We start from the raw sequence: 16,405 nt of genomic DNA on the forward strand, positions 1-16,405 counted from the left end.
GCTGGTTATGTTCTACCAAGAAGCACAATTAGATATCTAATTGTCATTAATTTTCGAGAAGCGCCCTGGCTAGCAAACGGTCAGGCAAACGGTACAGCAGGACTTCGCCACATGCAAACTGACAACCAGCAACTGTTTCGATTCAATGACAGAGAATCTCTTAGATAAATTGTATGTCCCCTTTTTTGACAGGTCAATCTCGATCGAACAGCTTGAATGTTGAAACCAGATTTTCCGCTGTTCTTAAATTTCACACTGATTTGGTAAAAACAAGCATATCGAAATTTCGCAGCTTGCACCAGCCATGAAATCATACATATCCAGTCCTTGCCAACGATATCTTCAACGAGATTATGGTAGGTAACCAGGAATAAATTCCGGACAGCACAGTTTTGGAAGCGATTTGCCCCTCGGATTGTTCCGAGGATTGTTCACACCGATAAACCTTATCAAACAATACGTTAGAAAGACACAGTGAAATCAATTGCGAAACTTGGATTTAATTCAGTTAAACGATCAGATAGCTTAAATATTGTATAGATTTGGATAATCCACTGACTAGCGCATTGCATCTTCACGTCGATTCCGAATTGTTATGTCTTGCATTGTAGGCCTGAAAGATAATTTCAAAATAAAATGGCAAAATTTCCCAAATTTTTTTTTGTTCGTTTTCTACTTCCTCTGCCAAACGGGCCAGGTACTCCGAACCACCTCCATCTGACTGGTTCACTAAGTCATAAAAATCGCCCGATCTATTTTGCAACAAAACATGAGGCTCGTCAAATTCCTGCAAATTAAATCAACATTCTTGTTATATCTTGACCGGAATCGAGGATGCACGACGTACAACTACTGCACCAGCGTCCAGTACAAGGACTCGATCACATTTGATGATAGTATCCAGGCGATGTGCAATCGTTATAACAGTTGAGTCGCCAAAGTTCTTGCTAATCACAGATTGTATGACACTTTCGGTTCTGCAACAATTAGGGATTTACTTACTGAAGAGCGAGTAAACAAGGAAACAATTTTTTTTAAATTTTATTCCTACTCTGCGTCTAAGCTAGCTGTCGCTTCATCCAGTAACAGTATCTTTGTTCGACTTAAAATTGCACGAGCTAAGCACAGTAGCTGCCTCTCGCCTGTACTGAAATTTGTACTACCTTGAGCTACCTACACGTGATAAAATGACAGTAGAAACAAGGAAACGAAAATCAAATCACAAATTCATGTTGACCTCTGTGAAAAGATTGTTATCCAAACGGTCCAGTAGTTTAACTGCCCTCAAGGCTTCGTAGAGTTCGTCATCGTTTTTCAACTCAAGCGGATCCAAGTTATATCGAACCGTTCCAGTAAATAGCTGCGGATTTTGTGGCATTATTGTCAATCGTCTACGTAGATTATGGAGGCCAACCGACGATATGTCCACGTCATCAATTTTTATTTGACCAGACGCTAGGTTTACAAGGCGATAGATGCCATTGATCAGTGTACTTTTTCCGGCGCCTGTTCGGCCGACAATACCAATGTGTTCGCCAGGATTGATTTCTAGCGATATGTCACGTAGGACGGGATTCCCATCGAAGACAATTGTGGCTGACGATATTTCTATTTTCCCTTTGTCACCCCATGCCACAACGTTTGAATCTACTTGTCGATAAAAGAAACAAAAAAATTGAAAAAAAGCCAGGCCCAAATTTGTGCCCCAAATTTTGGGGGCATTCGGGACAGAATCTGTCTTGGGGGAACGCATATTATAGGTAGCGAAATTTCAAAGATAATTTTACACAAGTGGGCCGTGGAGATCTATGGATTATTTGCTTGAATTCACGGCACCCTAGATACCTGCTGTACCAATAACTGTCCCGTTCCCATTGATTTTTTTTGGGAATCGGATGACAAACATCATTGGAACCTACGGATGCGTGTTTCGTACTCAGGGCACGCACTGTGCCACCATTTGTGTACATTCCATTCGAGTCAAATTATCAAATCGGAGGCTGAAGTGAATTGGTGACAGCTAGGTGGGTTCAAGGTTCCAGAGGATTCCCTGAAGTAGCTTGGTCAATAGTAATTAAAGACACTTTGCGTTTTATTACGAAATTATTATTGGTGGTACAAGGATACACCGAAAATAGGCAGTGTGCGATAGGTGGTCGTGTCATCCAGGGCCTATTATTTGTGAAAAATATTTTGTTCTATTTCTCAAGATTTCGATGAATCTTGTTAAATTTCTCGAATTTACAATGTTCGTTCAACGATTTTTACTATAGTATTCCAATTCGAACATTGTTCGACGAACAGTTAGTACAGTTTTCGAACAGTTAGCTCAGTTTTCGAACAGTTAGCACAGTTTTCGAATATTTGAGACTGAGGTCGACAATTATACCCTAAAACGCATAGAAACCTTAGAGAGGCAAATTTGTGAGAGAAAATATATGAAATTCTCTCACAAATTCGCCTCTCTACGGTTTTTATGCGTTGTACTGTACGAAAACAAAAGTCATGACCAACATCGGGGACGATAGAGAAATCAAAATTGGTGACACTGTCATTGAACGAGTCGACAGCTATGTATATCTAGGACATAAACTGAAGTTAGGTCTGGACAACCAAACTGCAGAAATAAGACGTAGGATTGGTCTTGCATGGGCAGCGTTCGGAAAACTCAGACTAATTTTCAAAAGCAAAATGAATAATAGTCTGAAACGCAAAGTTTTCGACACTTGTGTCCTTCCAGTGCTCACTTATGGAGCGGAAACGTTAACTTTAACAAAAGCATCCGAAGAAATAATTGAGAGTGACACAAAGAGCCATGGAACAGAGTATGCTTGGAATAACACTGAGAGACAGAATGACGAATCAATGGATTCGACAACAAACCAGGGTCGTTGATGTCATGGAAAGAATAGCATCTCTGAAATGGAGCTGGGCGGGACATATTGCAAGAAGGACAGACGAACGTTGGACCAAAAAGATCATGAACTGGCGACCATATAAAAGACGAGCTATAGGTAGACCACCAGAGAGATGGACAAACGGAATTAAGAATATTGCAGGTACAAACTGGCAGCAAATGGCAATGGATCGTACGAAATGGAAAGAAGTTGGAGAGGCCTACATCCAGCAGTGGATAGAAACAGGCTGAAAAAGAAGAAGAAGAAGAAGAAGACTGTATAATTGCGTTGTAAGGAACTGAAACAATATATTGTAAGAATGTGTAGACCAAAAATTGACATTTAAGTGCTAAGGTTTTTAGACCCGTACGAAGTACTGGGGTCTTATGCGTTTACGCATACGTCCGTAACACGTCGAATTGGACTCCCTGAGTAAGGGGAAACCTATTGTGGTTGTCTAGAGATGCCAAATCAGTGAAAAAAAATGTCCGTCTGTCCGTCTGCACGATAACTTGAGTAAAACGCATCCGATTTTAAAAATTCTTTTTTTTCCCGTTTGGTAATATCAAAAGACAGGCTAAGTTCGAAGATGAGTGATTTTGGATCGACCCTTCCGGAGCTGTGGCCCAATAAGTGCTTTACGGTTTTTCAAAGATATCTCCGGACATTCAAACGTTACACTTGTAACTGATACGCCAAATAAAAGGTATTTACAATACCGATCGACAAAAAAAAAAAGTTTATGGAAATCAGATGACCGACTCGTGAGTTAGACCCCTTGGTGTGAAACAGGCACAGGGCGGCAAGCAGTTTTTGCTTGTAGGTCGGCCACATTTCAACATATTTCGTCTGTTTTAGCTTTATTAGATAGGTATTGACCGTACCAATCAGGGAAAAAAAAAGTTTTTGAAATTATGTTCTCCGGAGCGTGAGCTAGGTCTCTTGGAGTGAGCTCTTATCTGGCTACTCGGCCGTACAGTGAACGTGGAGTATTTTGACAATATCTCGAGTAAACTTTGACCGAATTTCATGAATTTTTTTTTGTTAGAAAGGTATTAACGAATGTAAAGCGTCGGTACTATTTCCGGTCTCCTAATAAAATTGAAATATCTTGGGAAAAATGGTACTTAGAGTGTTTCTGTTAACATGGAAATAATTTGTTATGTGTGTGGGGTGTTTCAGGCATTCCACATATGGACATCTATATATATCTATATTCACCTATATTGAGCTATATACAGGCATATCGTTATTGTGAATTGTATTTTTCTGTCAAAATGGTGGTATGAGAAATCGCTATGATTTCTATTAGTTTTGTACGGCTTTGTTACGGTCGATAGAGCCTGTTGGCATGTGCTAGTAGCAATTTCTAATCATCCATAATTAGGAAAAACGGTTTGAGCAAGTTCACTTCGGGAATCGAACCCAGTACCCATACGTTATGAGTCCTACGCTCTACGGACCTTCTGCCCATACCCATTCCCATTGGAAAAGGTGAATTATATTAAAGTTACAGCTGTTAGCGGGCGAGCCCATCAATGTTTAAGCGAAAATCCTCCTTGACCGAAAGGACCTTCCTAAGTCCTTCCTAAGAAGTCGGTAGTCTGATCCAATTTGTCTGAGTACCTGGTGTAAGAAGATCTCCTTCCGACGGTATGTCAGTGTATTCTAACACTCTTTCCACAGCAATTAGTTGATTGTCTAGCATGGTCACTTGGCTAACGCCGAATGAAAAAATCAAAGTCAACATAAGGGCGTTCGAGATGGCTAAACCCAACGAACTGCCATCTGTGATAGAAATAAAACAAATCAATTAACTGGGTTCCATATTGCACTCTGAAACTACGTACCATCCGTCGAAGCCAGCCAATAACTGATCACAAGTATGACGAAAAATCCCGTTGAAAGCCAGTCGGTAGCCTGGGCGAACCAACGACTGCTTCCGATATTTAGGTAAAATGCGCTCGAATGCAGATCTTGTTTTTGTACAAACTGTTGCCGATGGAAATCTTGCGATTTCAGTGCACGTATAACCGTAAGGCCGGCAATTGTGGTTGCCACATGGGCAAATACAGGACTGCGGGCAATGGATTCGATGCGTTTAATATCGGACGCAGTTGGTAGAAAGAAATTTCGCAGCCAGTAAAACAAAGTGATTAAGAGAAGAGCTGGGACCAACATAACCGGTTGCAGATAGCATGCAAGACATAGTGCACCGATTATTTGGAATACATTCTGGATATAAAATGGAGAATCGAAATTAATTCGCGAACCTTGATGTGGAAAGTGGAAAATGTTGCAAACTTACATTGACAACGGCTTGATAAATTCGTGGCAAGGTGTCGTCGATATTGCCGATGTCATTCACTATGCGATTCAGAACACGACCTAAAAATTTAATAAACGAACACGGTTCAACAAAATAAACTTTTCATGCAGAGCTGGACAGGCCCGAACTGATGTCCGAAGGGTTCTTTTTGTATCAGGGCCTACTTTTTAGAAACTTTTAGAGAAAATCGAGAAAATCAAGAAACTTTGAGAAATTCAAGAAACTTCGAGAAATTAAAGAAATTAGTTTCCAAAAAGTAGGCCCTGTTTTGTATCGAGGCTTTATGTGAATTTTCACCTACCAAAATTTTTTTGGCTCGCCTCCTGCAGATCGCAAATGACAAGTGTCTTTCCGTGATTTGCAATCAGACTTTTTTTGTGTACAAATCATGTCCGGAAATTTTTTTGAGACGCGGCAACTATGTATAGCCGAACATTTCAGTTTCTGCCCTTTAGACTATATCCCCACAAAACATATTCTATCATATTCTCGCTTCAAATACGAGCAAAACTAGCTATCACTCGACTATGTAGCTTTAAAATTTCCGGAGATACATCGTTTTGAAATTGGTCACTTTTCATACAAAATACACCAAATTGACTTTTTCCAAACAATCAAAATCCTTCAACTTACTCTGTATGTTTCTGTCTATCTATCTATCGACGGTCGATCTCGGAAACTAGTCAGCCAATCTCCATGAAATTTTGCAGGAACCTCAGAGTGGGCATAAAAATGAAAATGTGATACGCCATTACCACAGGAAAAACCAGAATTTTGTTTTATTGGCCTCGAAGTGGTTTCTGAGTGTGGTTTTCGAGGGTCGGGAACGCGTTTTCGGCTGTAGCTCAGCTGTATTGAAACCTTCTGAGGCGTGAGACCCATCAAATGAAAGGTATTCGCCACACGAATCGAACAAAAAATTGCAAAGTCTCAGAGTTTTACGAGTAGAACAGAGGGGAAAAATCTCTTCGAGAAAAGTGTGACGCAGTCTATGAAGTACAATTTCTAAAATGAATGATATCGCTAGAGTTGACGCTTTCAGCTTCTTTACGCAAAAATTAAATTTTACACCCAATTATTTCAAACAAGCTGGCTTAGTTTTATCTCATCATCTGCCAAATAAATTTTACCTGATCTTTATTTTTGCAGAAGGCGGATTCAAAATACTCTTTTTTTGAGCCAAATTCACAAACATAAATTTTCGAGCCAGTCCGGCCCTGACGCAGAAACCTACCCATAGAATTCTTTTCGTAGAAATTCATCGGTGCCCGTAACAGGGACATAAATAAATTGTTATGGAGTTTACTGGACGATGCCATTGTCCAAAAGACCAACGCGAAATTCCGTAAAAACGATGTAACGAAAATACCAGCAATAATTGCACCGTAAATGCTTACGTAAAAATAACGATGATGACTTGTGCCGGACAAGGTTTGTGTCTCATCACTACTCGTATTCAATCCGAGCTTGTTCGTCGTATTCCAGGTGGTCAACGTCTCATTTTCCACATTGATATCATTTCTGGATTCTGTAGCAGACCTTAGTAGAAATTGAAATTTTTCATAAAATTCATGGCTCAGTAGCTTATCCAAAATAGTACCAGACTTTAAGCCAGTAATCCGATCCGGATATGAAAATTTGTGTTGCAAGAGTTGCCATTAAAAAGAATAGGAACATTGACCAGCCATTCCCAGCACAGAAATATTTCTGATGAAGACTCCATGAAATGGTTCCTTCGGTTCGAGCTTCCGCGCGACCATCATTTTTACCGGTTTTGTCGGTGTTTGGTCTGAATGAAAATACATTAGTTTTGATAGCCGTTCCAACTTGGAACTTTTAGACCTTGAGACCAGGCCACCGGGTCATCATAAAATTACTATAAACGAATGTTAGCTTTCGGGTGGCAGCCGAGGTGGCAGCAGTACCTTATTCATCAATCGGCCTCAATCAGTCCGAAATCTGTATCTGTCTTTCAAGTTTCTTACCTCACCATTCGCTGGCTTCGCGACTGTGGGAAGGAATAACACGGAGCTGCTTAGGCTAAGTTACCTTTTACAGCTATATTGAGCTATATACAGGCATATAGAGCTATATAATAGCATATTCCTCTGTGAAATGTTTATTTATAGTGAAATATAGTTAAATATAGCGGTAAGCGGTATAGCCTCCGGCAATTTAGTTGTATATGATAACAAGGCAAAGAGTGGATAATGTAAGTGATTTAAAAGGAAGAATAGTTTTTCAGCAGAGAAGAAAATGAAGTAAGAGAAATGAAGAGTTTCACATTAAAGGCTCTTGATACGAATAGGTGTTTCGTACGGGTCGGCGTTAGCTATGTTTTTTTTTACTTTTACTTTTGATTGTACTTTTTGCATGAATTTTGGGTCGTATCCCACGCACGCTTGTATAAGGGATGATAATAAACGGATTTATTTAAAAAAAATTACTTCCCAGTACTCTCCAACTCGGAAGGAGGCTGATTCCTATGGACCTCAAACCGAAAACTGGGAGACATTCTTGGAACTGACTTTGCCAACATGAAGAAAGAGGTACTTGTAAAATTGACACCAGCCTGCTTCCTTGAGTTTCAGACGAAAGTGTTCTGCAGGGCAGCAGAAGCATGGTGTCAAATTGAAACTGTGATATGTAAGTCGTTAAGTACTAGATCCATTTCGCTTAAATCGGATTTATTTTTGTAAAATAAACGTTATAACTGCTAATGAAATAGCACATGATAGGTTATGGTGATACCAACCCTCAGTGTCTTTAGCATCTAAATCAATTAAATTGCATAGGAGTATGGGTGTAGTAGAGTTACGGGCGTACAAGGGGTAAATACACTACGATACGTATACGGGCTCGTGCGGAGCTAACGTCACAGCGTCGGCTATGTTCACTGCTCGTTTTTCCTTCAACAAAATTCAGTTTTTTGTCAGATGTGAGTTCGATCTTGCCGTATATATACTATCAGACATTGTTGGAGACTTAGGGGTGAATAGTGCTTTTGTGAGCAGTTCAAGACGGATTCCATCGAATCCCAAAATTTATGAACCACGATGGGAGCCATAGTCACTGCTAACAAAAGCGAAATATTCTTACTTGTCAGTAACGACAGTAGCTGCTGCTGGATCGATTTTCTTCGATGTTTTTATTTCTTTGTCGTGCTGATCTACGTCAAAATTTGATGTCACTTCCCAATCCAAGTGCTGCTTGACTTCAGCGAAAGAACCGTTTGCGGCTACTCTGCCGTCTTTAAGCACAACAGCTTGAACAGAAGCTTCATTGGCACTTAACAGATTTAGATTATGAGTGACCAATACGACGGTTTTCGACTTCAGTATGCCACAAATACAGTTTTCGTATAAACGTTTCCCCACTTTGACATCGACAGCAGACAGTGGATCATCGAGTAAATAAATGTCTGCATTTCTGTAGACGGCTCTGAAAGATTTTGTTTTTGTTTATTTGAATGCCAGATGCGAATGAACGTTTAAAGTTAAATTTACCGCGCCAAGTTGACTCTCGCTTTCTGACCTCCGCTTAAAACCATTCCCTTTTCTCCGACAAAAGTCTGGTCGCCTTCCGGAAACATATCGATGTCTTGGGTGAGCGAACATGCGTCCACAACTTCTGCGTACCACTCATGATCCAGTTTCTGCCCGGCAAGAATGTTATCTCGAATTGTGCCCGAAAATAACCAGGCATCTTGTGGAGCATAAGAAACACTTCCTTCAACATTAACAGCACCTGTTTCTGTGAGCAACTCTCCCAGAATTCCATGAATAAGTGACGTCTAGAATTCATTGGAATAGCTTCAGCAACGAACGACAACATATTCAATTTCTATCCATGTACCTTCCCCGAAGCAACGGATCCAATCACCGCAGTTAATTTTCCAGGTTGAATGTCAATCGTCGCATTCGATACAGCCGGTTGACCGTCTTTTGTCCAACGTGCTGTAAAATCCTTCATACAGATTCCGTGTTTCTCTGTGCTGCCCTGGTTAGGTAAAACATTTTCTTTTTCTTCCAATAGTAAAAATGTCTGGAAACATTAGAGAAAATTTAGTTACAGTTCGTTCAATCATTACACTATAGAGGGTTCCAGTTGGCACAGTTTTCGAACAGTTAAAAAAACTGTCACTCACCTCAATTCGGTTTATCGAAACACGAAGTTCGAAGAGTGACGTGACTGCCATTGGTAAAAAATTCGTAATTGCATTTCGCACATAATTGGCAAGCGTAAGCGTAATAAAAACTGTCGTAGCATCCACAACAGAATTCGGAACGAGAATGTACAGCACCAAGGTGAACATAATCATTAACTTTGACGCCACGTCGAAAATACTTTTGTTCAGCGCATCGAACATCCACGTTCTCGAGATAACTTGAAGTTCAGCCCTATTTTAAGAAGAAATCAGAATACAATTTCGATGAAATAAGTACAGGTATGTCATGTCGCTATGAGAGCTGCGGGAATCGAACTCTGGAAATTTTGGAAAATCTACACAATGACTCCACATGACTCCAAATTATAATTAAAAACCGGGCGTCCGTATGAGTTCAACGTACGGTTGGGAAGCGGGGAATGCATGTGAGCCATTCAAAATTTTGCATTGCAGATTCAGATAGAGGAAAATTCGGGTAAATAAGGGACGGAAGCCTGAAATTCTTCCAACCTCAACAACCAAACCTGGCAAAGGACGTTTGTTCCTTTCTAATCATCCTAAAAGCTAGAGTTGGGAATGGGAGCTGGGTTTGGAAGTGACAACACTTTTTTGGTAAAATGGGTTTTCTGTAGAAACTGCATTCCTGAAGTCAAATAAGGAAGAGTGGCGAAAGAAATCTTCTCTCACTGCCCACAGCGTTTTCTACTTCTTCTTCAAGTGTTTTACCGTTTTCTTCGAAACTTTTGGGATTCTTGAGGTGGTAGTAAGCGAGGTGGTTCTTACAATTCCATCCCTCCACATGGTCCACCATCTTCCCAGTTCTAGAATTTTTTTTTTCTGAACAGGTATTGGATTTATTTTCAGCATTTGAAAATTCTAGAAATTCAGTGTTTTCATGTATATTATTTACAATATTACAGATTCGAATAGAGGATCTTCTGAAGAAAGTTGAAATTCTTCACACCTCAATAATTTTCCAGATAATAATAGGACAATAGACCCTCCGTGCGTATTTCCCAGTAGGCGTCAAACTACCATTAAAAAAACTTCCAATGTATGTGTTACACACAGCTGTGGTTGGGCAGGAACGATTATAGAGTTCATTGATAACAAACTTGTGAAAGAAAGTGGGTCACTTACTCATCATCCTAAGGAGCTACAGCTGGGAGTATGGTTGGTAGTGACTAAAGTTTTTGGTATTTCAGGAATTTATAGCAAGTGTGTTTCAGATGTCAAGTGAGGAAGAATATTGAAAAATATATCTGTACATGTCCTTCTGTACCGCTCCGACTTGTATAATTCTAGAATTTTCAGAGTTTTAACGTTTTTTTCGGATTCCTTTCTGGACTATCGTTATTATTGAGGTGGTAGTATGTTGGTTCCTAAAAATTCCATCACTCCCCATGGGTCACCATCTTCCATGGGATTATTGAGGTGGGTAGCTGTCATTAGCAGGCGGTAACGAACTGCATCGAATTCATTCTACCTTGATACTTTCATTATGTGTGTTATATATCTTTGCTCGTGCAGAAAAGATTATTGAGTTCATTAAGAACTGACTTGTTAAAGAAAGTGGGTTCCTAACTCATCATCCTGGGGAGATACTGTGAATATTATTTCAACTTGCAATTTGTAAGCAACCAAAAAAAAAGGTAATTCAGGGATTTCTTGTGTGAAGTGCATTCCTGAGGTCAAATGAGGAAGATCAGAAAAACATTTATTTCTTCCACTTGAAGAATATTCGGAGACTTTTGGGATTATTGAGGTGATAGGAGGCTGATTGCTATAATTGCATCACTCTAAATGGACCACCATCTCCCCAATTCTAGAACATTTGGATTTGGAGGTATTATTCAGTTTTTTTTTTGGTTTCGTACTAAGCTATTGCAAATATTGATTTGTTAGTGGGTTCGTTCCGACGCACCAGTTGTCTCAAATGGCAATGCTATAAATGTACATTCCTCTTAAGTAAGCTAAGAAGACTTCGCGAAGTCCAATTACACTCTTTGAATAAAAATATCGGCTGAGGTCAAATAATTCTCCGCTAGGCTGCAGGAAGTGTCCGTTAGGCCTAAGCAAGTTGCAGGAAGGCTTAATGGAGCGAATCGGACAATCAGCGGAGATCTGCAAAAGCTAAGTGGAGTCTTATTAAATCATAGCAACAATTATTAGGTATCCGCTGATGCTTATTGAGTACAAAGTGCTAAGGTCTGACGGACTCTTACTGAAGCCTAGCGGAGAATTATTAGAGCTCATTAGAGGTTTCTCAAAGCTCAGCGGAAAATTATTCGACCTCAGCCGATATTTTTATTCAAAGAGTTGGCATAATTAGACTCAGCGAAGTCTTGTTAGCTTACTAAAGAAGTGGGAGAGGTTACAATTTTAATAAATGTCTACCATCGTTGAAGTGTCGGACACTTTTTTGAATGAAAATATTTTACCGCCGAAGTGAACACAGTAAAGGGGCTGTTCACATATGACATCACGCTATAAGGGGGGTGTCTTGCAAAACGTGACGATAGAAGGCGGGGGGGAGGGTTACGCGAACCGTGACGTCACGTTTAAAAGAATTAAGAATCGACAGATATCAAGTTTAATTAGTCATTTCTCTGCACAAATTAAAACAGAAAATTTTTAGACCCGTCCGTACGAAGTACTGGGGTCTTATAGGTTTACGCATACGTTTGTAACACGTCGAATTGGACTCCCTGAGTAAGGGGAAACCTATTGTGGTTGTATAGAGATGCCAAATCCGCGAAAAAAAAATGTCCGTCCGTCTGTCCGTCTGTCTGTGGGTTCTCTAACTTGAGTAAAACGCATCCGATTTTTAAAATTCTTTTTTTCCTCGTTTGGTAATGTCAAAAGACAGGCTAAGTTCGAAGATGGGTGATTTCGGATCGACCTCTCCGGAGCTGGGGCCCAATAAGTGCCTAAGTGTTTTTCGACGATATCTCCAGACTTTGAAGCACTACACTTGTCAGTGATACGTCAAATAAAAGGTACCTACAATACCGATCGACAAAAAAAAAAGTTTATGGAAATCGGATGACCGACTCGTGAGTTAGACCCCTTGGTGTGAAACAGGCACAGGGCGGCAAGCAGTTTTTGCTTGTAGGTCGGCCACATTTGAACATATTTCGTCTGTTTTAGCTTTATTAGATAGGTATTGACCGTACCAATCAGGGAAAAAAAAGTTCATGAAATTATGTTCTCCGGAGCGTGAGCTAGGTCCCTTGGAGTGAGCTCTTATCTGGCTACTCGGAAGTGCAGTGAACGTGGTGTATTTTGACAATATCTCGAGTAAATTTTGACCGAATTTCATGAATTTTTTTTTTGTTTGAAAGGTATTAACGAATGTAAAGCATCGGTACTATTTTCGGTTTCCTAACAAAGTGGCTGCCGGCGGCCATATTGGATTTTATTAAAAGTGATATAAAGTGGGAAAAATGATGCTTAGAGAGTTTCTGTTAACATGGAAATAATGTGTTAAGTGTGAGGGGTTTCAGGGATTCCATATATGGACATCTATATATACCTATATACAGCTATATTGAGCTATATACAGGCATATAGAGCTATATAATAGCATATTCCTCTGTGAAATGTTTATTTATAGTGAAATATAGTTAAATATAGCGGTAAGCGGTATAGCCTCCGGCAATTTAGTTGTATATGATAACAAGGCAAAGAGTGGATAATGTAAGTGATTTTAAAGGCTTTTGACACGAATAGGTGTTTCGTACGGGTCGGCGTTAGCTATGTTTATAGATCCGTCAGCGACGGTCGTACACTAACTTAGGCATGTTGTTGTTTAAAACTATTCACATTTTATATGCAACTTCAATTTTGTTGAAGGTGGTGGGGGGATTACTCGAAATGAGACGTAATTCTTAGGGGTGTTAGCGTGAATATGACAAGGGGGTAGGGGGTGTCGAAAATTCGATAAAATAGCGTGACGTCGCGTCATATGTGAGCAGCCCCAAACATTCATTCTAGTACTTATAATAGCGGAGTGTCACAGTTGTGTCGAAATATTTTCTTTTTGTTTTTGCATCGAGTAAAAAGTGTTTAGTGTTCAAATATCCCTTGGCGACCTAAAGTGACTATGCCCGAATACAATGGAAAGCATAAGAGGTGAGTTTCTTTGAATTCTTTCGGTGAATTTTTGTGATAAAATTTTCCATACATTTTCGGGAAACTGTCCTGTCATTTCCCAATGACGGGCCTTAACAGTGTTAATCACAAAAGTGCTTTCGAAGTTGTACTTTGCTCAATTGCTAAGATGTTCACATTTAAAATTGCATGTTTAGTGGGGTCAAAAATGTTACTAAAGTTACGGGCTCACTAGGGTTTCAGACAAGGGTAGGGCTTCGGACGCACTAGGGCTTCGGCCACACTAGAGCTTCGGGGCTTAATTTGAAGAATGAAATAAATCTACTGATATCAGGAAAAAAAACCCTAATAAGGAAAATGTGACTCTAGTCCTTGTGCATTCCAATTCCAATTCCAACACAACAGATATCAGTTTAGGTGACGAATTCCGCGTTTTTTTTAATTACCAAAGAAATTGCGTCACAATGTTGCAGACCTCCATTGACAATTAGCAGTGCCAAGTTGGCATTTCGGAAGATGGTTTATTAACCATATGGAAATTATGTGTCGCATCTGTGGTTTCCCGCAGCTCTCTATTACTTACTTCCTAGCTCTTATCACTTTCTTGAAATAAACGTTCTCGTACGCACACATTTTGATCATCTATGGAACGATCACAACGAAGAAGAAGTTAGGTGCCAAATTAGAATTGAGTTCAAAAATTTACCTGGATTCCATTTATAGCCTCATTTATTATTCGAATTCGATTGTCCGTTTTCTTTGCAGCTGCGTCTCGAAACTTTCCGAACATTTTTCCCACCCAACTTTGGAATGGAACAAGGAGTAGGAGTAGAATTGGTAGCGCTAGACAACTGGGACCCAAATAAATCCACAGCACACCAGTTGTGCTCACGATTTGCAACGGCGCAACAATCAGGTATGGAAGGAACGGTATACCGCGATCGAAGCGATTCGCGTCATTCGTCAATAGATTGATGATTTGACTGACATTCGTTTCACCCAGTGAACACTGACTCAATCTTAGCGCCTGAAAGACAAAGTTGTTAATCTGAAGGAACGTATGTAGTTCCAACAATTTCTTCAATTATACTTTATCGTAGATGAGCATGGTCACAGCTACTCGAATCTTCATTCCAAGTTCAAAGCAAAGGAAGATGGAATAATGGTGAAAAATGGTGAACAACACCAATGCCACAACGAGCCCAACACCAGCATAAACCCCGTGTTTAAATCCGGAGGGTTCTGAGCGTGAGAATGCATCTATAAGAATTCCAAGTGCTGGGCCCTGAGCTACTCTGGAATTTACCCATGAACGAAATGTTTCTGTGAAAATTGGAATAATTCACTACCGTCTTGTCAACCTAAAATCACGACGGTCAAAAATATTTTTTTGATTCTTAGAATTGTGTAAATTTCCAGAGAACTTTGTTGAACAACCACCACAGCCACCTTTCTTTTTTCGGCTGGCCGCCGCCGATATTTTTTGGATTTTCTAGTCTTTTCTACAGTAATTCTCTATAAATTCACAAAATTCTTAGAATAAGAAAAATATCTTAGACTGGGGGGATTTTAGACTGACCAGTGTGGTAATCACTACCTTACCTGAATATACAATCTTTCACTATCAATAGAAACGTTGCATAAGCAAAAAATGGTAAAAAAGTGGAAATCAGGCTGGCAGTCAGTTTAGGCGCAGATTTTTTCTGTTCTTCGAACCAAACAGTGGTTATTCGTTCGCCTATGGTTTCCGCCGCATTTTCAATGGAAATTTCATCTATATCACTGAGTTGTAAATTCTTTGTCCGACCAGTTCTTAGATATGGAAATACCCAGCTGAAACGCAAATTATTTGAGTGGTTCGTTCAGTAAATAATCTGTCTTGCAACACGCACCAGAGGAAAACTTTGGATAGTGTAGATGGATTCAACGAACGCTTTCCATTTCCTGTATCTACGGAAACGTAGCCTTTTGACGCCATCAATTGTAAATTTTTACCATCAATTAGCGCATCCAAAATGTACAAAACTGTGAAAGATAAAAATTATGGTTTTTTTTACTTCAAATTCATCGCTACGCCACCGTCACCGCAGGAAAAAGTGGTTCGGAAACCGTTGCGAACATTCAAATAGATAAGTGTTATACTAACGAAAACTAATTGAAATGAAATACAACTCCTTCGACTCAAGTTACAATATTTATTTGCTTCTATCTTACATCTACTGGATGCTATAACAGAATGAAACTTAAAACTAATTGAACCTCCGTTGTAACCTATATACATAACACTCATACATAATAGTCATTCGCACTCATATGTACGTTCAGAAAGTTACACAAAGTTAATGTCAGATGGCTCTCCTATCAGTTAGTTCTCGTTAGTATAACACTTATCTATTTGAATGTTCGCAACGGTTTCCGAACCACTTCCCGACTTGAAACATTCATCTTTAAACTAAGAATGACGATATAAAAATTTTTGAACGTTTTAAATCACCATCGCAACAACTGGCCGAGTCGACCCCGGTTGAAACCAGCCCGAAACGATCGTGATTTAAAGTTCTTACAATGACAGAAAAATTTGACAACAAAATCGCACAACTACAAATAATGTTCATCCAATCGAACGTCCTAAATTTTCAAACAATGTACGTGTCAATGACCTAGTTTTGAAACAGCTGTCAAACTGAAATTTACTTTGTGCCACCGAGAATTGAAATACGACTCTTTTCAGCACTCATTTTAGTGTTGTAAAGTGACTTATTTCAGCGCCCGTTTGATGTGATATTACAACACTCAAAGCAGTGTTGATATGGAATTTGTATGAGTTGTTACAGCATTCGTTTGAGAAAATGCAAAGCAATGTGATCGATCATATTTGAAGAGTGATTGTTTACAATG

The 16,405-nt window shown here is 39.6% G+C and overlaps 1 protein-coding gene across 1 annotated transcript in view; it reads right to left on the minus strand.

Annotated features, from left to right (window-relative positions):
* Positions 1-475: 475 nt before the first annotated feature.
* The window catches only part of LOC119079212 (multidrug resistance-associated protein 4-like), a 53,717-nt gene continuing 37,787 nt past the window's right edge, over positions 476-16,405 (minus strand). The window contains exons 2-20 of the mRNA XM_037186999.1: positions 15,400-15,532; positions 15,110-15,340; positions 14,598-14,830; positions 14,214-14,534; positions 14,091-14,149; positions 9,374-9,626; positions 9,082-9,270; positions 8,733-9,019; positions 8,326-8,667; positions 6,827-7,015; positions 6,461-6,765; positions 5,206-5,285; positions 4,748-5,132; positions 4,524-4,685; positions 1,238-1,647; positions 1,052-1,173; positions 848-977; positions 677-787; positions 476-613 (exon numbers count right to left, since the gene is read on the minus strand). Of these exons, the coding sequence (XP_037042894.1) occupies positions 575-613; positions 677-787; positions 848-977; positions 1,052-1,173; positions 1,238-1,647; positions 4,524-4,685; positions 4,748-5,132; positions 5,206-5,285; positions 6,461-6,765; positions 6,827-7,015; positions 8,326-8,667; positions 8,733-9,019; positions 9,082-9,270; positions 9,374-9,626; positions 14,091-14,149; positions 14,214-14,534; positions 14,598-14,639 (3,426 nt within the window). The 5' untranslated portion in view covers positions 14,640-14,830; positions 15,110-15,340; positions 15,400-15,532 and the 3' untranslated portion in view covers positions 476-574. The remainder of the gene's footprint in view (positions 614-676; positions 788-847; positions 978-1,051; positions 1,174-1,237; positions 1,648-4,523; positions 4,686-4,747; positions 5,133-5,205; positions 5,286-6,460; positions 6,766-6,826; positions 7,016-8,325; positions 8,668-8,732; positions 9,020-9,081; positions 9,271-9,373; positions 9,627-14,090; positions 14,150-14,213; positions 14,535-14,597; positions 14,831-15,109; positions 15,341-15,399; positions 15,533-16,405) is intronic.

The sequence above is a fragment of the Bradysia coprophila genome, unplaced genomic scaffold (genome assembly GCF_014529535.1).
Source record: "Bradysia coprophila strain Holo2 unplaced genomic scaffold, BU_Bcop_v1 contig_313, whole genome shotgun sequence".
NCBI classification, from domain to species: domain Eukaryota; kingdom Metazoa; phylum Arthropoda; class Insecta; order Diptera; family Sciaridae; genus Bradysia; species Bradysia coprophila.